The sequence below is a fragment of the Hemitrygon akajei genome, chromosome 24 (assembly GCF_048418815.1).
Source record: "Hemitrygon akajei chromosome 24, sHemAka1.3, whole genome shotgun sequence".
NCBI lineage: Eukaryota > Metazoa > Chordata > Chondrichthyes > Myliobatiformes > Dasyatidae > Hemitrygon > Hemitrygon akajei.
The window spans coordinates 7,658,306-7,680,756 of NC_133147.1; the positions used below are offsets into that span (position 1 = coordinate 7,658,306).

At 42.7% G+C, this 22,451-nt stretch overlaps 1 protein-coding gene across 2 annotated transcripts in view; it reads left to right on the forward strand.

The window, feature by feature from the left end:
• Positions 1-3,306: 3,306 nt before the first annotated feature.
• LOC140715839 (uncharacterized) overlaps positions 3,307-22,451 on the forward strand; it is a 31,119-nt gene continuing 11,974 nt past the window's right edge. Inside the window, exons 1-5 of one of the 2 annotated variants that reach the window (XM_073028279.1) lie at positions 3,307-3,403; positions 8,895-9,045; positions 12,162-12,259; positions 16,486-16,565; positions 18,748-18,952. In XM_073028279.1, coding sequence (XP_072884380.1) covers positions 3,399-3,403; positions 8,895-9,045; positions 12,162-12,259; positions 16,486-16,565; positions 18,748-18,952 — 539 coding nt within the window. In that variant the 5' untranslated portion in view covers positions 3,307-3,398. The remainder of the gene's footprint in view (positions 3,404-8,894; positions 9,046-12,161; positions 12,260-16,485; positions 16,566-18,747; positions 18,953-22,451) is intronic. The other variant, XM_073028280.1, reaches the window with a different exon arrangement.

The following is a 22,451-nucleotide window of genomic DNA, read 5'->3' on the forward strand; positions in this document are numbered from 1 at the left end:
GGACCGGAGAGAGTACGGTTCCCTGCGGCGCTCCTGTGCTGCTGACCACCGTGTCAGACCTACAGTCTCCCAACCGCACATACTGAGGTCTATCTGTCAAGTAGTCCACTATCCAATCCACCATGTGAGAGTCTACTCCCATCTCCGTTAGTTTGTGCCTTAAGATCTTGGGCTGGATGGTGTAAAAGGCACTAGAGAAGTCAAGGAATGTAATCCTCACAGCACAACTGACCCCATCTAGGTGAGAGAGTGATTTGTGCAGCAAATACGTGATAGCATCCTCCACTCCCACCTTCTCCTTATACGCAAACTGAAGAGGATCCTCAGTTATCCCCTTTGGTTCAAGAGTCTGATGGTTGAGGGTTAATAAATGTTTCTGAACCCGGTGGTTTGATTCCTGAGACTCCTGTACCTTCTACCTGATGTTAGTAGCAAGGAGAGAGCATGACCTGGGTGATGGGGTCCCTGATGATGCATGCTACTTTCCTGCGATGATATTTCATGTAGGAGGGTTCAATGGTGGGGAGGGCTTTACCTGTGATGGATTGAGGATTGCAAATTCAGCCATGGCAAGTTTTGCCAATAAGAGCCGGTGTTGTGAAGGAAGAAAATGTATTGCAGCAGCACATTATATCTGATGGTTATAAACAGATTAGAAGGCAATGGCAGTATGATCTGTTCACACCTTCTGAACAATAAATCTGACTGAATGTGGAACATGGCATACATCCCTGGAATATATTCACAATACCCTTAGACATAACTGGAGGATATTTGGATTATGTTGACAGCAAATATACTGTATGTAATGTGCAGGTTTGTGCCCGCATTTGATTTAAAAATATCATCAGAATCAGATTTAACATCTCTGCTGTATGTCGTAAAATTTGTTGCTTTATGGCAGCGGTACAGTGCAATTCACAATAGAAAATACTCTAAATTACAGTAGGAAATATATATGTATAAAAATAAAGTTGTGCACAAAAAGGGGAATAATAGTGAGGTAGTGTACACGGGTTCTTTGCCGTTCTGAAATCTAATGGCTGTGGGGTAGAATCTGTTCCTGAAATTGTTGAGTGACCCCTCCACTCCAGACGTTGATGCAACCATAGAGTCCTAGAAAAGTACAGCAGAGAAGCAGGCTATCTTTGGCTATCTGGTTTGTGCCAAACCATTTAAATTGCCCTCCATCGGGACCATAGCCCTCCATATCCTTACCAACCTGTTAGAATGTTTTACAATTTTCTTTTCCTTTCCTTTCCTCCTGATGCATTTGATACCTTGCTGGAAATGTTGATGTTATTGACTTGTTATTTTGGAACAGGGGTCCTGGGCCTTTATCTTCCCTTCAAAGGCATTGCCGATTCCAGGATTGTCCTGCTGTGCTTTAATCAGGTCACCAGTGCTCCTCTAGAAACACAAAATTTGAGTATCAGATGGGCATGGGGAAAGCAATCAAATGAGTTCATTCCCAACAACATCTGATATCTATAATCAAGTCAGCTGGAGTTTATTGACATTATTGACATCTACACAAGTACATGCGTTCACAAATGCAATGAAAAACATTGTCGTAGCAGCATCACAGGCATGTCGTATCAGATATGGAGTGTCCACAAGAAAATACGTAAACACAAACTGTACACAATCTTTATCAGAAAGAACAATTATAACAAAAATTGTCAATTTTAGTGGAAAGTGACCAGTGTTGTTAAATGGTAGTGATTAGAGATTTCCTCGCTGGCTCAAGAACCGAATGGTTGAAGGGAAGTAGCTGCTCCTGAATCTGGTGGTGTGGGACTTCAGGCTTCAGCACCTCCTGCCTGTCGGTAGAAGAAATAAAAGCACACACTATTTTATAAATGGAGAGAAAATTCAAATATCTGAGGTGCAAATGGACTTGGGAGTCCTTGTGCAGGATCCCCCCCCCAAAGGTTCATTTGCAGGTTGAGTCAGTGGTGAGGAAGGCAAATGCGATTTTGGCAATCAAGAGGATTAGAATATACAAGCAATGATGTAATATTGAGGCATTGGAAAAAATGCTGAATTTCCCCATGGGGATGAATAAAGTATCTATCTATCTATCAATCAATCTATCTATCTATCTATCTATCTACTGGTGAGGCCTCACCTGGAGTATTGTGAGTAGTTTTGGGCCCCTTATCTAAGGAAGGATATGCTGACATTGGAGAGGGTGCAAAGGAGGTTTGTGAAAATGATTCTGGAATTGAAAGGCTTGTTATATGAGAATCTGTGGCCTGCAGCCATCGATACTCGCCTCGGCGCTAAACTGGCCCTGTGGCTATGGTCAGCGGCCACTGGGCTCCTGGACTGGCTGCACTTATCACAACACTGAACTGGGTCTGTGTCTGTGAACTCACTTTCGGGGAGTCTAAGGTTCACGTTCTGTGTGCTGTTGGTTTACTTTTTTACTATTTGCATGATTTGCTCTCTTTTTTTTAATACATTGAGTGTTTGCCAGTCTTTGTTGTGTGACATTGGGGAGAATCCTTTGGCTTTTTTCCACAGTAGACATGGGATCCTTCATCGTCATTGAGAGAATTGGGTTACACCTTAGCCTAGATCTGTGTGTTCATTTCCCCGGTGTACCTAACCTGTAGAATTTGTGATTGTAACTGAAATCCAGCTACCAGGATGTCAAGATCTATTCAACAGAACATGTTCATCCTTTCCAAAGAAGTCAACAGATAGTTCCCAGTTACCTCCTTAACCAAATATCACAGGCCACTGATGCCTTAACTGGGAGCAGCTAAGTTAGTCAAAACTGCAAGTGCCTCACCTGTCAAAAATCTTAACCAGCTGAGCCATCTCAGAAACTCACTTTGAATCATGACTTTTATTTAATTCTGTAAATGGAAAGTGATATGTAAGTGCAAATTCTTTCATTACAGCAAAGAGACAGAGCAAATGGAAAACGGGCCACAAAAATGCATTGGAGAACAAATTTTAAGCTTTAAATGTATTGTTATAGATTTTGTGGATCAATAAGTCAGCTCTCAGTAAATAATAACGATGAAAGGTCAAAGTGCTCGCTGCTCAGTGACATCACAGAAATCTAGTTAAGAATCTCCGTTACTAAGGTGATCACTGGAAATCAATTGTACTGGTCAATTCAGAATCTTTAATGCTCAACAGATATCAGAACATTTACTGTCAGTTTTCACTTCTGCTCTAGAAGTTAGTCATTCCTTTACTTCATCGTTTAGGCATTTTACCTTTTGTGCCAGGTAAGTTTAATCACTAAAGAAAGTTAAAAGTCAGAAACTTTTTTTTACTCAGGGGTGTTTGAAAAGTGAAACTCGCTGCCTCTGGGAATGTTACGATATCGAGCATCAAAGCATTGAGGACAAGTGGGAGAGGGAATCGAGAAGAAGGATATGGTGTGAGTGACACAAAGTGAGCTTTTGATGGCTCTGGGCCTGTACTTGCTGCAGTTTAGAAGTTTTGAAAGTCTAGGTAGAGTGGACTTTGAGAGGATGTTTTCTCTAGTGGGGGAGTCTAGGACCAGAGGGCACAGTCTCAGAATAAAAGGACATCCCTTCTACAGAGATGAGGAGAAATTTCTTTAGCCAGATAATCAAAATCAGAGTTAACATTACCAACATATGTTGTGAAATTAGTTAACATTGTGGCAGCAGTACAAGGCCGTACATGATAACAGAAAGAATACAGTAAATGTATATATACAGTATATTAGTTAAATAAGTAGTGCAAAAATAGACATTTAAAAAGTAGTGAGGTGGTATTCATGGGTTCAATGTCAAATAGGATGGCAGAGGGGAAGAAGCTGTTCCTGAAATGTTGAGTGTGTGTCTTCAGGCTCTTGTACCTCCTCCCTGATGGTAGCAATGAGAGCAAGGCATGTCCTGGGTGATGGAGGTCCTTAATGATGGATGCCTCCTTTCTGATGAACTGCACCTTGAAGAGGTCCTGGCTAGTAGATATATTTAAAGCAGAGTTTGATAGGTTCTTGACTAATCAGGGCACCAATGGTTATGGTGCGAAGGCAGGAGAATGGGGTTGAGAGGGATAATAATGGAATCCATCATGATGGAATGGCAGAACAGACTTGATGGGCTGAGTGGCCTAATCCTACGTCTTATGCTCTGAAAGTAACTGGAAGCTGTGGATTGAATTGAATTGACTTTATTTCTTACATCCTTCACATACACGAGGAGTAAAAATCTTTATGTTACGTCTCCGTCTGAATGTGCAATGTGCAAATTATAGTAATTTGTAATAAATAGTATGTACAGTAAGATCTACAACAGAACAATCAATACAGCTTAGAAATACAATAGTGGCAGTATGAATTAATCAGTCTGATGGCCTGGTGGAAGAAGCTGTCCTGGAGCCTGTTGATCCTGACTTTAATGCCGTGGTACCGTTTCCCGGATGGTAGCAGCTGGAACAGTTTGTGGTTGGGGTGACTTGGGTCCCCAGTAATCTTCAGGCCCTTTTTACACAGCTGTCTTTGTACATGTCCTGAATAGCGGGAAGTTCACATCTACAGATGCGCTGGGCTGTCCACACCACTCTGCAGAGTCCTGCGATTGAGGGAAGTACAGTTCCCATACCAGGCAGTGATGCAGCCAGTCAGGATACTCTCAATTGTGCCCCTATAGAAAGTCCTTAGGATTTGGAGGCTCATACCAAACTTCTTCAACCATTTGAGGTGAAAGAGACATTGTTGTGCTTTTTTCCATAGTATTGTCATGAGTGCAGACACATCGAATTGTTTTTGTACCATCTGTATCATGAAAAATGAAATCCTTTATATTTTAACTGTGAATATTTCCAACTTACAGCTACTGGGTTTTATTTATAATGCAAAGTATTATTGGACTTTCATCAAGGTAGCTGTTGAAGGGTTCCGCAGCATTTGTAGCATCTCTCTTGTAGGCTATTCAGCCTGGCATTGCAACCCTTGCTGCTCTCTGGCCAGCGGCTAAAGGCAGGAGGCTGGATTCTGATTCCGATTTTATTCACCTTGTGAACATCAAACACACAGTGGAATGAATCATTTGTATTAACAACCAACACACTCAACAATGTGCCTGGGGCAACCTGAAGTGTCACCACACATTCTGGCACCAACCTAGCATTCCCACAATGCTTGGCAGAACAACACAAGCAAAACTCCAATGCACAAGGTTGCAAGATATCGTGATTGTGGCCCAAGATTGCAACATATTTCCTGTTGTCTTTTACAACACTCTGCACACAATGGTAGTAACCAGTTTGCGAGCAAAAGGAGGCCAGTAAGTTCAAAGCTGTGGTTTGAAAATCTTTCCAGTATATTGCAAACTGCTTGCTCCTTTACCAGCATGAACAAATCTTCATCCCAGTGTTTCTGGTTAAGAGTTGAGACAGCAACAGTAAAACCAGCCCCATTCCCACCCTCCCCACTCACAAACACACAGACAGGGCAGGCAGCCTCCAGGCAGACAGGCCTCTAACCCCAGGGCAGGCAGTCTCCATCCCCAGGATAGGCTGTCTCCAGCAGACAGGCCTCCAACCCCAGGTTAGGAGGCTTCCAGGCCTTCAGTCCTTGGCTCTGGACTCTCAGATCTGCAGACATCAGATTGGGCTTGTAACCTCCAGCCTCTGGCCTGAGATCAGGCCTTGAACCTCTGGTCAACCCAACCCAGGGGCTTCAATTTCGAGTCAATGAATCATAGGAAACTACACCTTAGAACCATTTAAAATGCCTTCTCCCATCGACCTGCACCCAGATCATAGCCCTCCATACCCCCCAATTCCCGTACCAAACTTTTCTTAAACATTGAAGTCAAAATCACATGCACCACTTGCACTGGCTGCTCGTTCCACACTCTCACCACCCTCTGAGTGAAGAGGTTTCCCCTCATGTTCTCCTTAAGAATTTCACCTTTTACCCTTAACCCATGAACTCTAGTTACCCAACCTCAGTGAAAATTTATCCTATCTATACCCCTTATAATTTTGTATACCTCTATCAAATCTCCTTTAAGTCTTCTATGTGCCAAGAAGTAAAGTCCTAACCTATTCCATCTTTCCCTGTAACTCAGGTCCTCCAGACCCAGCAACATCCTTGTAAATTTTTTCCATGCTTTTTTTTTAACCTTATTTACATCTTTACTAAAGGTAGGTGACCAAAGCTGTACACAATACTTCAAATTAGGCCTCACTAACATCTTGTATAACTTCAGCATAACATCCCAATGCCTGTACTCAATACTTTGATCTATGAAGGCCAATGTGCCAAAAACTTTCTTTACGACCCTATCTACCTGTAATGCCAATTTCAATGAATTAAGGACCTGTATTTCTAGATCCCTTTGTTCTACCATACTCCTTAGTGTCCTACTGTTCACTGTGTAATACCTACTCTGATTGGTCCTACCAAAAATCATCTGAACTTCTTCAAGACTTGCCAACTTGAGTTCTTGACCCTTGGGCTTCAGTTTCAAACTGGGCTGCTTGCTTGCCCCCAGCCAAGGGGGTGTACTGTCTGAAAAGTGACACATCTCAACATGGTACAGCAGGCAGTTCTGAGACACACCCATCAGGGCTGTCAACTCATCCCAAAGTAGCTGGGCAACAGGCAGGTTCAACCATAGCAACCTATATTGACTCATGCCTTGGTCTGTAGTAGAACATCAGAAGGCAATTCATAGAAACCTTATTGAACAACCTGTAAAAACCTTCAGATGAAATTTGAACCAGCCAAGTGTGAAATTATTAACTTTGGCTGGAAGTTACAGGTAGTGGGCGTTGGAACAGGAAGACCTAGGAATGTGTGCCAAAGCTTTTGAAAGTGGCAGAACAAGTCCTGAAGTCTACCAACATAGGTACATCGAGTAGAATTTCCGGAGAAAGCCAGGCAGGGTCTATGGAGGAAGAGAGTTCACTTCTTATGTCAGTGACCTGGAGACTTAACAGTTGTGCCATGCCTTGTTAACTATCTTTCATCAGATGCTTCACAGCATGATAGGCTTATATTTCAGCTTTTGAGCTGAGTGGCATGCAGGAGAATTGTAGAGTTTAGAGGAGACAAAGCCCTGGATGGGAGGCTGCAGGGGGATGCTTTTTCCCTGGATAAAATGGAGAAAGGGGTAGAGTTGGATAAGGTGGAGGTTGGTGGTCATTGTGGTGGACAAATTAGGCTGGAAGCTCATCTCAGAATCAATACTGAGGTGCCGAACACTCCAGATCAGTATCGGCCAGAGTTGACGGATCAGATTAATTGCCTGGCAATAATGAATCTGGTTGAACTGGAGAGCCAGCTGATACATAATTTCTTCTGCCTAGCAGGTGGTGACAGTTGGTATTCATCAGTGTAAAACTATCAGACTTTCTGGGGTGGCATGGTAGCATCGTGGTTAGCTCAATACTTTATGATACCAACGACCTGGGTTCAATTCCTGCTGCTGTCGGCAAGGAGTTTTTACATTCTCCCCGTGACCACAAGGTGTTCCTCCCACAGTCCCAAGACATACCGGTTGGTAGGTTAATTGGCGATTGTAAATGTCCCGTGATTAGGTTAGGGTTAAATCGGGGGTTACTGCACGATGCAACTCGAATGCTCAGAAGGGCCTGTTCTGTGCTCTATCTCAATAAATAAATAAGTCACCTCCTTTCCCCCTGGGAATAGGTGCAAATCATAGTTGCATCATCCTGTAAGTTGTATCATATTATGTTGCTGATGCAGTTTTAATAATTAATTTTCACCTGCCAAACCTTGAGAGTCTTTACCCCTCTGCCCAGTACATCCAGAGTATGTATGGACAGAGTATGGATGTACTGCTGTCTCATCAGTTACAGTCAGTGAGTATCAGCGGCTTTCTAAATTACTGGTAGCCACACTTCTCGTACTCCTCTCGTGAACTGTCACAGTCACAGTGCTGACCACTAGGTAATTCTCAGCAGCAGGAATATTGACAGATTCTCTCCTTACCACCAACATATTATTACCTCAATGATTACTGTTGAATTTATGGAAAGGTTTAATTATATGCTTGCTTCATCCTCTATCTCACTTCTCTAGTGATAGATGCCCTTGGAGACATTAATAGACCATCATCTGTGTGTGCCTGATGGCTGATGGCATCTGTGTAGAAGAACTATTGATGTACCGATTTGATATCCCAGTTCATTACTGAGAAATAAAATCAAATATATCTTGTTAGATAAAGCGTGAATGATGCAGACTTATCTTTGATGCCACATCATATGAAAAAGATACTAAATTATATAAAGAATACTGATCAATTGATAAGCATACAAATCTGTGAATGCACTTTTTCAAATTACCATGTATTCAAAGGGAGTATTTCTAATGTGAATATGGGGGTGTGTTTACAGCCTCAGCACATTGAGTGTATGTTTGTGGACTTCTGCTACTGTAGCCCATCCATTTCAAGGTACGACATGTTGTGCATTCAGAGATATTCTTTGTAATGCGTGGTTATTTGAGTTACTGTCGTCTTCCTGTCAGCTTGAACCAGTCTGGCCATTCTCCTCTGACCTCTCTCTTTAACAAGGCGTTTTCACCCACAGAACTGCCGCTCACTGGAAGTTTTTTTGTTTTTGCACCTTTCTCTGTAAACTCTGTAAGCTGTTGTGCATGAAAATCCCAGGAGTTCAGCAGCTTCTGAGATACTCAAAACACCCCATCTGGCACCAACGATCATTCCACAAGGTCACTTAGATTGTATTTCTTCCCCAATCTGATGTTTGGTCTGAACAGTAACTGAACCTCTTGACCGTGTCTGCATGCTTTTGTGCATTGAGTTGCTGCCACATGATTGGCTGATTAATTTGCATTAATGAGCAGCAGGTGTGCAGGTGTACCTAATAAAGCATCCACTGAGTGTGTATTTCCTCTACAGATTCTTGGAGAGCATGTTTGAGGTTTCTGTGTGCCCCGAGCCCGTGGAATTGAACAGCGAGAATGAAGCCCTTCCCAAAGATTGTGAAACACCTGCCGTTCGTACAAAAGTGAGGAAACCTGCAGAGCAGAATAGAAAGTACACACGTGAGGCAAGTGACACTAATGCAGCTTAACAGAGTGGGGCCTTACAACATTGCAATATTGCTGCATCTCGGTCCAAACCTCATTTAATGGACAAAATTGCTGGTGTGGCTTTGGAAGGTGTAAATAATTCACCATCTATAAATGTTTGTAGCTTTGGTTTCATGATTTATCAGTCCCTTGGTAATTTTATTTCCATTTCTTATTCAGAATAGTTCTAGATTTTCACCAGAGATGTGGGTCATAGCATCTATACAGCCATCATTAGATTCAACAGTAATGTCTCAAAATTTTATGGGTCTCCTTCAGAATTATGTGAATCTGACGTGAGTTAGTTATCAAGTCATAGTAAAGTACAGCACAGAAACAGGCCCTTTGACCCATCTAGTCTGTTCCAAACCATTTAAACTGCCTAGTCCCATCGACCTGCTCCAGAACCATAGCCCTCCATATATCTACAATCCATGTACCTCTCCAAACTTCCTTTAAACGTTGAAATCGAGCTCACATCACTTGCATTGGCAGCTTATTCCACACTCACACGACCCCCTCATGTTCCCCTTAAACTTTTCACCTTTCATCCTTAACTCATCACCTGTCATCCCGCCCAGCCTCAGTGGAAAAAAGCCTGTTTGCATTTACCCTATTTATACCCCTCCTAATTTTGTATACCTCTATCAAATCTCCCTTCAATCTTCTATTCTCCAAGGAATAAAGTCCTAACCTGTTCAATTATCTGTATGACAATGTAGTTAATGAGATCAACAAATTTGCAGATGACACCAAGATTGGGGTGTAGTGGACAGTGAGGACAACTATCGGAGCTTGCAGCGGGACCTGGACCGGATGGAAATATAGCAGATGAAGTTTCAGTGTGCGGTGTTGCTCTTCGGTTCTCCAGTTCAGGCAAAATTCTGGTAAACTTACTCTGTACATGTTCAACCTTATTTACATCTTTCATGTCGGTAGGTGACCAAAACTGCACACAATACTCCAAATTAGGCCTCACCAACATCTTATACAACTTTAACATAACATTCCATCTCCTGTATTCAATACTTTAATTTATAAAGGCCAAAAGCTTTCTTTATGACCCTATCTACCCGTGACACCTCTTTCGATGAATTATGGACGTGAATTCCCAGATCCCTTTGTTCTACTGCACTCCTCAGTACCCGACTGTTCACTGTGTGAGAACCACCCTGGCTGGTCCTACTGAAGGACAACACCTCATACTTGTCTGCATTAAATTCCATCTGCTATTTTTCAGCCCTTTGTTTCCCAGCTGGTCCAGATCCCTCTGCAAGCTCTGATAGTCTTTCTCGCCGTCCACTACACCCCCAAACTTGGCGTCATCCGCAAATTAGCTGATCCGGTTAACTATATTGTCATACAGATAATCGATATAGATGATAAACAACAACATCAATCCCTGCGGCAATCCGCTATTCAGAGGCCTCCAGTCAGAGGCAACAATTTACTACCACTCTCTGGCTTCTCCCACAAATCCAATGTCTAATCCAAATTACTACCTCATCTTGAATGCCAAGTGACTTCTTGACCAGCTTCCCATGCAGGACCTTGTCAAATGCCTTGCTAAAGTCCAAGTAGACAACATTCACTGCCTTGCCTTCATCCACTTTCCTAGTAACTTCTTCAAAAAACTCTGCAAGATTGGTTAGATATGACCTACCACGCACAAAGCCATGCAGACTATCCCTAACCAGTCGCTATCTATCCAAATACTCGTATATCCAGTGTCTTAGGATACTTCCCAATAACTTTCCCATTACTGATGTCAGGTTCATTGGCCAATAATTTCACACACACAATTAGTGATTCCAAGTACATTGTGCTTATTTTGACACAATTTTATATTCAAATTTGTTTTCAAATCACCTGTAAGCAAACAAGGTTGTATAATTTATACATTCTTTGATAATAAATGTACCTTGAATCTTTGAATTTTTGAAAATTTTAAACTCAAGATTCTGAAGATGCCTGAAATCTTGAGCAACAAACACAAAATGCTGGCGGAACTCAGCCAGTCCTGATGAAGTGTGTTGGTCTGAAATGTCGGCTGCTACCCCCCCACCCCATCAGAGATGATACCCAACTTGCTGGGTTCCTCCAGCATTTTGTGAATTGAAAACATTCTGTTTCTGTGTTAAACCTGTAGAATAAGACAGCATTTTGAACTGTAACTTTATTTTAGAGAACAATCTTTACTATGTATTTTTAAGTAGGTAAGAATGTTAATGGGTGACAATGCAGGTGACAATCAGTTTATCATAAAAGACAGCATTTTAAATTGCAGTGTAAATCAGTCCATCCCCTGTGAGTACATCACTCTAAAAATATGCAAAAAAGGAGCAGCACCTTATATTCCATCTGGGTAGCCTCCAAACTGATGAACATTGATGTGGGAGGAAACTAGAGCACCGAGAGGAAATCCACACGGTCATGGAGGAACGTGCAAACTCCTTACAGGCAGAGGCAGGAATTGAACCCTGATCACTGGCACTGTAAAGCGTTGTGCTAACTATTACATCCTGAACCCTTCTCTCTCAGGAACACACTTCATCGTCTGACCATCCCACTTCCATCCTGAACAATATTGTTTGGATGCTCCCCGAGACCAACATCCGGTGCTGCTGGCAGATCATCAACTCGGTCAAGGACACTCTTTGGTTGGCCTGGAACTTGATGGTCTACCAGCACACGGAGATGTCCATGAGGGAATGCTGCCTGCATTCTCGCCTGCAGGAGTACGTGCTGAGGGACGCAATCAAACTCAGTGCAGCCACCGCAAAGGCCCGGTGGGGAAGGACCACAGTCTAGGGTCCTTCTCCGGTGGGAGTTGAGGGGTGGGTGGCGGGGTGTATACCCCTAAACAAGTGTATGTAAATATGGAATACCAGAGTGCCACCTGGGTGGCAAAAGTGTGGGAATGTAAAGACTGTAATGGAAACATTTGTAAAGGACTGAGAGTCTTTGAATGGTTTATTGTACCTAAATTTATTTTTGAATAAAGTATATTTTGTTTAATAAAAAAAAATATTGTTTGGATGCTGGGTCATTTCAGTCAGTTCTAACCATTGCTTCCCGTCTTCTTTTTGCACAGAAATGCATGGAATGCAATGGCTGCAAAGGAACCTATCAGCATTTAAAGAAAAATTATCAAGCAAGCTGGGAACAAACTCCCACAATTAAATCCTGCAGGTATCTCAGTGCGTCGGGATTTTTGTCAATAAAGAGTTATATCGGCCTAATCTGGCAAATATCATTAATTACTACAGGTGGCAACAAATATTCAAAGAAATTTCTGAAATTATCATTTTCTACTTTTGAATTTTTAATTTTACTTTAATTTTGTTGAGATACAGTGTGGAACAGGCCCTTTGAACTGTGCTGCCCAGCATCCCCTGATTTAACCCTTGCCTAATCATGGGCCAATTTACAAAGACCAATTAACCTACCAATTGGTATGTCTTTGGACAGTGGGAGGAAACCAGGGCACCTGGAGTAAACCCAAACGGTCACGGGGAGAGCATGCAAACTCCTTACAGACAGCAGCATGAATTGAACCTGGGTGGCCTGTACTGTAAAGCATTGTGCTAACCACTACACCACTGTGAGTGAAGTCACCTTAAGGTTGTCATAAGGAAATATGAAGGGATGCAAAACACTGGACAACAAATTTTTTCAAAAGTGTTGCTTCCTCAGAATATTTTTGTTTTGTTTATGATAGACCGCTCGAAGCTGAACACAAATATAATTTCAGACTACTTGTATCACATAGGAATTTGGAGAAACAAGAAATTAACTTTTATTGAATACAATGCATAACAGTGCTGATGCTTTACAATAGCTCAACTAAGCTAAAATACGTTGTTGATGATTCTCGTTTGTACTCAGCGTCTGAGGCTTCTTGCTTAAGTGTCCAACAATAATCAGCCAGCATTGATGGGTTCCAGTTGCCCTGATACTATTTCTCCATGAACACAATGTCCTGGTGAAACCTTTCACTGTGCTCATCACTGACAGCACCAGGGTTTTCAGGGAAGAAGAAAATGAATCTTTAGTGACATGTTGCACTTCATGGTTTGTATGCTTGAAGCATGTTTTCAACCAGCTGCATGTAGTTTGGTGCTCTGTAGTTGGCAAGAAAATTTTCTACAGCATCCTTGAATGCCTTCCATGTGATTTTCTCCTGTCCCACTAGAAGTTTTTGAATTGCCTGTCATAGGTGACCTGTTTGATTTCTGGACCAATAAGTTTTGGCGTCAGTTATTCTAACTTGAATTATGAATTAATATAACAAATATAGACGATTTAAAAATATTGTATGATAGGGAAATTTCATGGTGATTTTCATGATCAGCAGCTCAAAATCCATAAGACACACCCAAAAGTATTCAGCAAGGCAAAATCTTTGTTGTCCAGTGTAATTTTTGGGAATTGAGTTAGGTAAAGGAATGTTTCTTTAGCACCAATCCGTCTTCATACAGGAATGAAATGCATGTTTCCTGAGACACTTAGAGGAGTGTTACAGGAATGAAACACATATTTCCTGCGACATGAGTGTTATCAAACACAGAGAGTGATGCCAGGTCATGTTGGGAGATACTCGGGCAGATGACCAAAGGCTTGTTTGAAGAATTAAGAAGCAATGTGAAGTAGCAGAGTGGTAGAGAGGTTTTGGGAGTCTCAGCTGCTGAAGACATGAATACCAGTGGGAGAGCAAACACACTCAGGCATGAAGCAGAGGCCAGAACTGTGGATATGCTGAAAGGTTGGGGCTGGAAGCCGGAGATGTGGAGGGGCGAGGAAAGTGAAATGTTTTAATAAAAATAGGACAAGAAATTTAAAAGACCCAATGAAGGCTCATGCCTGAATCATCGACTGTTTATTCCCCTCCATTGATGCTGCCTGACCTGCTGAGTTCCTCCAGCATTTTGTGGGTGTTGCTCTGGATTTCCAACATCTGAAGATTCTATTGTGTTTAAGAAAATTAAAATCATGTTGTTGTGTAACTCGGTGCTGGAGTAAGTTTGTGGGCACAGGGTTCAAAGTTCAAAGAAAATTTATTATCTAAGTACATAAGTATACCATATGCAGTACAACCCTGAGATTCATTTTCTTGCGGGCATTTACTGGAAAATTAAAGACATACAGTAGAATTTACAGAAAAACTGTACATTAACAAAGAAGACAATCGGTGACAATCTGACCTTTTCTCAGGATGGGTGAATTGGAGTCAGTTTGAACAGTACCTCCGGTTATGGACAAGAGCCAGAGATGTCAGGAGGGATGGTAGAGATGTGCAACAGCTCAGGTTATGGACAGGAGGCAGAGGAGAGAGCCAGGGATGCTGGGAAGGAGGCCAGTGTTGTGCAACACCAGTGTATGGGCAGGAGACTCAGGAGGGACACCAGAGTTGTGGAACAGTGTACAGTTCTGGTCACCGAATTATAGGAAAGATATCAATAAATTAGAGAGAGTGCAGAGACGATTTACTAGGATGTTACCAGGGTTTCAGCACTTAAGTTACAGAGAAAGGTTGAACAAGTTAGGTCTCTATTCATTGGAGCGTAGAAGGTTGAGGGGGGATTTGATCGAGGTATTTAAAATGTTGAGAGGGATAGATAGAGTTGACGTGAATAGGCTGTTTCCATTGAGAGTAGGGGAGATTCAAACGAGAGGACATGATTTGAGAGTTAGGGGGCAAAAGTTTAAGGGAAACACGAGGGGGTATTTCTTTACTCAGAGAGTGATAGCTGTGTGGAATGAGCTTCCTGTAGAAGTAGTAGAGGCCAGATCAGTTGTGTCATTTAAGGTAAAATTGGATAGGTATATGGATAGGAAAGGAGTGGAGGGTTATGGGCTGAGTGCGGGTAGGTGGGACTAGGTGAGATTAAGAGTTCGGCACGGACTAGGAGGGCCGGAATGGCCTGTTTCCGTGCTGTGATTGTTATATGGTTATATGGTTATATGGTTATCGATAGGAAGTTGAGGAGGATGCCAGAGTTGTATAACACCTCAGGTTATGGACAGGAGGCCTAGGAGAGAGCCAGGGTGCTGGGAGAGAAGTCAGAGTTATGCAATACCTCAGTTCATGGACAGGAGGTTGAAGAGGGACACCGGAGTTGTGGAACACCTCATGTTATCAATAGGAAGTTGAGGAGGATGCCAGAGTTGTGTAACACCTCAGGTCATGGACAGAAAACTGAGGAGGGACATCAGGTGAGTGAGGGTATGGTCAAGTCTAGAGGTAATAAGTTCAAAGTGGAGAAGGGTTTCACTGGTCACTGAGCTGAGGGAGGGGTGGATTCAGGTGATGGACATGTGCGCTCAGAGCCGTGGTAATCTGGAATCCACCTCCAACCAGTACGACAGCGATGTTACAAACCAATTGCTTCATTTTCTTATTGAGGCAAACGTCAAGGAGAGAGACAGAGTTGTGACCGTGATGAACGTGGACATCTGCTTACCTAGGTCACAATCCAAGTCAGACTTGACCTGCTAATTAACCTTTAGGAAAAGGGAATCTTGCATAAGGACTCCCATGTCCCTTTACACATCAGATTTTTGAATTTTCTCTCCACTTAGATAATAGTCTACATTTTCATTTCTTCTACCAAAATGCCTGACTGTACACTTCCTGACGTTGTATTCCATCTGCCACTTCTTTGCCCATTCTCCTGATCTGTCTAAGTCCTCCTGTAGCCTCTCTGTTTCCTCAACACTACCTGCCCCTCCAACTATCTTCATAACGTTCACTACATATCCAGCGAGAGGCTCTTTCTGCTTTGACCCACCATGTGAGCTGCTTGGTTCTTGTTCTTTTCATCAAGGACCAGCACAGACAGCAAACTTCATGCCCACCTTGCCAGGGACGCTCTACAGACGAACTTAGGCACATATATATAACTAGGATGTCTAAGACTTTTGCTCAGTACTGGAGTAATTTTATGTATTGCACTGTACTGAGGCCACAAAAAAAAAACAAATTTCACGACATATTTGAGTGATGATAAACCTGATTCTGATATGGGTCTCTATTGTGGACTGAGAGTGGGAAGGGGGCAGGGAGAGGGGAGTCACGGTTGGGAAAAGGGGAAGGGAGAGGGGAGGGAGTGGGAAGCATCAGAGAGATATTCTGTAATGATCAATAAACCAAAAGTTTGAAATCAAATGACTTTGCCTGGTATCTCAGAGCTGCGTGTGTCTGCACCCACACCACCCCCCCTCACTGACACTCCTTCTCTGCCACCTATCCCACACCCCTCCCACGGTGCTCCACCCTCGCCATTCCCAAATATATATATATATATATATATATATGGCAATACTAATGCCCAATAACCAATATTTGCATGTCTGTGTATTACTTAATGAATATGGATTGATTTACTGAGTATTAGTGCAAGTGACTCTGTTCACAGGGAGGAGCGACTTACAGAAAAGCGATGTAGTTCGAACAGCGGAAGGAAGCATTCCAAGAAGACCACGGATTATGATGATGGTAAGTACGAGACCAGGGTTATGGCCAGTGAGCCCTTGGGTAAGACCAGGGACTTTGATTATTGAACTCTTGGACAAGGTTTTGATGATGGGCCATGGATAAGGTTATGAACTATAACTGGTCTATGATCATAGCTCAGATTGTGGATTATGATTGGTTGCTCATGCACAACATTGTGAATTATAAAACCTTAAGACACAGAAGCAGAATTAGGCCATTTGGCCCATCAACCTCTGCTTTGAGTATACCCAATGACTTAACCTCCACAGTTGACAATGGCAATGAATCCACAGATTCACTGCCCTTTGGCTAAAGAAACTCCTCCTCATCTCTGTTCCAAATTGTGATGGTGATGGGTCATACAGAGGTTATAAACTATGTGTGGTGGTTTCACGGAGAGGTCCACGGCTGTATCCACCACTTCCTGTACCCTTTTCGGTTCCTGGGTATTGGTGTTTCCATTCCAGGCTGTGACACTGCCAGTTAGGATACTCCCCATTGTGTTTCTATATCAGTGAGGTTGCGGGAATTACTGTGTCGAACCAAGCCAATGAGGGAGTCCGCATCACTCCACGTCTCTGCAGATACTGTGTTTGTTGTAGCCCATATCCTGAGGTGTCTCCTGGTGTGGACCTAACTCTTCCCCTGGAGCTGGGCTCCACGTTGAGTCTGGACACATAGAAACACAGAAAATAGGTGCAGGAGTAGGCCATTCGGCCCTTCGAGCCTGCACCGCCATTCAGTGTGATCATGGCTGATCATCCAACTCAGAACCCTGTACCTGCTTTCTTTCTATACCCCCTGATCCCTTTAGCCACAAGGGCCATATCTAACTTCCTCTTAAATATAGCCAATGAACCGGCCTCAACTGTTTCCTGGGGCAGAGAATTCCACAGATTCACCACTCTCTGTGTGAAGAAGTTTCTCCTCATCTCGGTCCTAAAAGGCTTCCCCTTTATCCTTAAACTGTGACCCCTCGTTCTGGACTTCCCCAACATCGGAAACAATCTTCCTGCATCTAGCCTGTCCAATCCCTTTAGAATTTTATACGTTTCAATAAGATCCCCTCTCAATCTTCTAAATTCCAGCGAGTATAAGCCCTGTCGATCCAGTCTTTTCTTCATTAGAAAGTCCTGCCATCCCAGGAACCAATCTGGTGAACCTTCTTTGTACTCCCTCTATGGCAAGAATGTCTTTCCTCAGATTAGGGGACCACAACTGCACACAATACTCTAGGTGCGGTCTCACCAAGGCCTTGTACAACTGCAGTAGAACCTCCCTGCTCCTGTACTCAAATCCTTTTGCTATGAATGCCAACATACCATTTGCCCTTTTCACCGCCTGCTGTACCTGCATGCCCACTTTCAATGACTGGTGTAAAATGACACCCAGGTCTCGTTGCACCTCCCTTTCCGAATCGGCCACCATTCAGATAATAATCTGTTTTCCTGTTCTTTTTCTTTTTCTTTTCTTCTTCTTCTTCCTCTAGACTTACTACACAGGAACTTAGTCCAGAGGGACTAAATTGCTTAAAAAATTACATCACTTCCAAAACCACTTTTTTCAGTAATTTTCAGTTTTCTTCCTAACAAATCGATAAATAAGTTATTAAATTAGTTTATTCATTAAGGTGCGTTTTTCAAAACTTTGTTTTGCAGGCCATCTATACAGATCGTTTAATCAAAGTAATTCAAAGTAAATTTTAATATTAAAGTACACATATGTCACCATATGCAAGCCTGAGATGCATTTTCCTGTGGGCATACTCAGCAAATCTATAGAATAGTAACTATAACAGGTCCGGTGAAAGATCAACCAGGGTACAGAAGGCAACAAACGGTGCAAATGCAAATAGCAATAAATAGTGAGAATATGAGATAAAGAGTCCTTAAAGTGAGATCATTGGTTGTGAGAACATCTCAATGGATCGGCAAGTGGGTATAGTTGTCCTCTTTCATTCAAGACCCTGATGGTTGAGGGGTAGTAACTGTTCCTGTACCTGGTGGTGTGAGTCCTGAGGCTCCTGTACCTTCTACCTGATAGCAGCAGCAAGAAGAGAGCATGGCCTGGGTGGTGAGGATCTCTGATGATGGATACTGCTTTCCTATGACAGTGTTTCATGTAGATGTACTGTAGGGAGTTTGCAGGTGACGTGACACCAACCTTTTACATCTTTTCACAGATAGTGATCTTCAGATAGACAACGGGCAATGTAAACTACACCAGGTCAGGTGTTACAGATGTGGAAGTCGAAAGACAAAACAAAATGGTGAATGCTGTGGAGAAAAAAGCAGTGGAAGTAATCGAGCTAGCAAAGAGAGATCATACGAGCATTACTTTGAGTCTAGGATAAGTGATGTTTCCTCAAAGAACCTGCAGGAGAAGAGGTCAGTTACTATTAATCTTATGGAAGAATTAACCTACGCTTTCCTAAAATACAATATTTGCTTCTCAATTGCAAACCAGTTTCCTATTGTACGGCATCATCTCCATGGCGATATGTTGCAGCAGAGTGATGATGTCACTATAAAGTTTCAATTACATCATTAACTCTGCTCCAATGGCAGACGAGTTCTCTGTTTCCTCTCCCTGGGCAGCCTTCCAGTTGCTGGGATTGATTGGTGCAATAATATGTAGTGGTTGCTGCTAGCTGTCTTATGTATTTATATTTATTGTGTTTTTATTATTATTATTGTGTTCCTTATGGTTTTATGTATTTTTTGTCTGAATCTGGAGTGACAGGTTTTTGTTCTCCTTTACACTTGTGTACTGGAAATGGCATTAAACAGTCTTGAATCTTGTGACTCATGGTGCAGCTTTAGAACAGGCAAAAAAAACGGGTGTTAACAGAGCAACACGCACAAACTGCTGGAGGAACTCAGCAGATTAGGCAGCATCTGAGGAGGAGAATGAGCAGTTGACATTTGCAACAAAACTCTTCACCTGGAGCCCAGTGATGGATATGGTCCCTGCAAAATGTCCTGTCACCCACGGCCTGATGAACCAAGTCTGTAGCTGTCCTTTCATTAACAACTGTAGGTCCTGCACCAAGGTATCATTTCAAAGTCGCCTTTGTTGTTTTTCTCCGCAGCCCCTGGCGTTCCCACCTCGCCACTGAGCTGATAACTCAAAAGTTAGATTGAGTTTTAGATTTTAAAGATATTTAATATTAATCATGAATCCATCAAAATGTTTGGTGAAATGTGTTGTTTATGTTAACAACCAACACGATCTAAGGATGTGCTGGGCAGACCACAAGCGTTGCCACACATTACAGCGCCAACATAGCGGGCCCACAATGCTCAGCAGAACAACACACAGCCAAAATACAACAAGCAACAATCTGCTTTCCCATCCTGCTCCCACCCACACACACTCAGACAGGCCTTCAACCCCAGGATAGACTGCCTCTGGACCTCCGACCTCCAGACCACGGCCCTGGACTCACTGCATCGTCCTCCACACCCCCGTTCCCATTCTCTCTGCTCCTTCTCTCCAAGACTTCCGTTACTCTAGCAAAAAAGATTTTCAAAATGTCATTTTCTAATAGTACGTGTCAAACCACCAGTATCGGAATGAGAGTTTGTGGCAAATTACCACCATATTTACCAAAGTATTTTTATTGATTGATTGATTTATTGAGATACAGTGCAGGAATGCCCTTCCAGCCCCTTGAATCGCACACCAGCAATTTCCCGACTTAATCCTGGCCTAATCACGTGACCAATTAATAAGGACCAATTGACCTTGTAGGTCGTTGGACTGTGGGAGGAAATTGGAGCATCTGGAGGAAACCCACGTGGTCACGGGGAGAACGTACAAACTCCTTACAGGCAGGGGCAGGAATTGAACCTGCGTACCCGGGACTGTAGAGCTCTGTGCTAATCACTATGCAACTGTGCTGCCACACTACGCTACCAAGGAACTCCACGTAGAAATCTCAACTCTGAACTGTTTCCACAACCTACAGACTCTACAACTCATGTTCTCAGTGTTATTTATTAATTATATTTTTCGGGTTTGTCTTCTTTTGCACCTTGGTTGTCAGTCTTTGTGCGAAGTTTTTCATTGAATCTTTTGTAGTTCTCTGTTCTATTGTGAGTGCCTGCAAGAATATTTAATTTGAACTTTGAATATTGAATTAATTCATCAGTACAAAATATTTTTCAGACTTTGCCAGGGTATCTTCTAAAATTCCGCCCATTTGATTTTCATTATTTTGTCTAAATAAACAGATCTGCATAATGAGCTATTGTAAACTGAACTTGTTGAATCCTTTATCTGATCTTCACTGAACCCATGAACACTACATCACTATTTTTGCTCTCTGTTTCCCCTTTTTATATAATTTAATTTTTATATATTTTTCTGCTAGTAATTAATAGTTTTTTGATGTATTGCACTGTACTGCTGCTGCAAAACAACGAATTCCTCGTCATATATCAATGATATGATTCTGAATCCGATTATCTGGTGTTAACTACGCAGACTCGTGGCTAACAGTGGCTGCTTTCCTTCCTGTCATGCTAGTGGTGCAGGGCGTGTTCACAACAGTCCACGGTAAATACTCACAATCTGCTGAAAGGTTAATGTACTAACAGAGCATAACAACACCACTGGCCTCCAGGAATTGGCCCCTTTCAGTAGATCAAGGGCACAGAGGTATACAAAACATAGAACAGTCCAGGCCCCTCAGCCCACAATGTCGTGCTGACCCTTTAACCTACTCTAAGATCAAACTAATCCCGCGTAGTCCTCCATTTTTCTTTCATCCATTTGCCTATCTGAGAGTCTCTCAAATTTCCCTAATGTACCTGTCGTTACCACCACCCCAGCTGGGTGTTCCATGTACCCACCTTTCGCTGTGTGAAAAACCTATCTCTGACATCTTCCCCCTATACTTTCCTCGAATCACCTTAACATTATATGCCCTCATATTAGCCATTTCCACCCTGGGAAAATGTCTCTGATTGTCCACTTCATCTTGTACACCTCTATCAAATCGCCCCTCATCTTCCTCTGCTCCAAAGAGAAAAGCCCTCACTCAACGTATCCTCAAAAGACATGTTCTCTAATCCAGCCAGCATCCCGGTAAATCATCCTCTTTAAAGTTTCCACATCCTTCTTATAATGAGGCAACACGATACTCCAGGTGTGGTCTAATCAGGGCTTTATAGAGCCGCAACATTACCTCATGGCTCTTGAACTCAATCCCCTCACTAATAAAGGGTGACTCTAACCAACCTATCAACTTGTGTGGCAACTTGAGGAAATCTATGGTCATGGTGGGTGGTGGGGTGGAGATACATCTCTACCAAAGGAGGTGTAAGATGCTCCTTCCCTCTGCTAGCCTGCAGGTCACCCTTGGGCAAGGTGTAGCACCTGCTTAGCCACCCGGATCAGGGTCACATGAAGCCTTGGTGGATGGTTGTATGAGCAGCTGGTGCACATCACAAGTGGTTATGTGACCACTGGCACCAGGCAGATAATCTCAGAAAAGTATTGATAATGGCTGGGGGTCACCCGTCTTGTAAAGACACTGCCCAGAAGCCAGCAATGGCAAATCACTTCTGAGGAAACATTTGCCAAGAACAATCATGGTTACGGAATGATCATGATCACCCACGTCATCTGACAAGGCACAGAATGATGATGTCATATAACACAGTACATAATAATGATGTCATAGACACACACACAACAATGATGTCATACAACACAGCACATAATGATGACAATAAACAGCATGTTTGAGCCACCCTCCTGCTGGTGGTTAAATCGTTAGCTAACGTTGTTTCAACATTCTCGTGTGGATTGTTCTATCACTAAACTGAGATTTTTTTCCAATGACAGCTACTTGTACTTGAAGCTAGTTTATTGACTGCT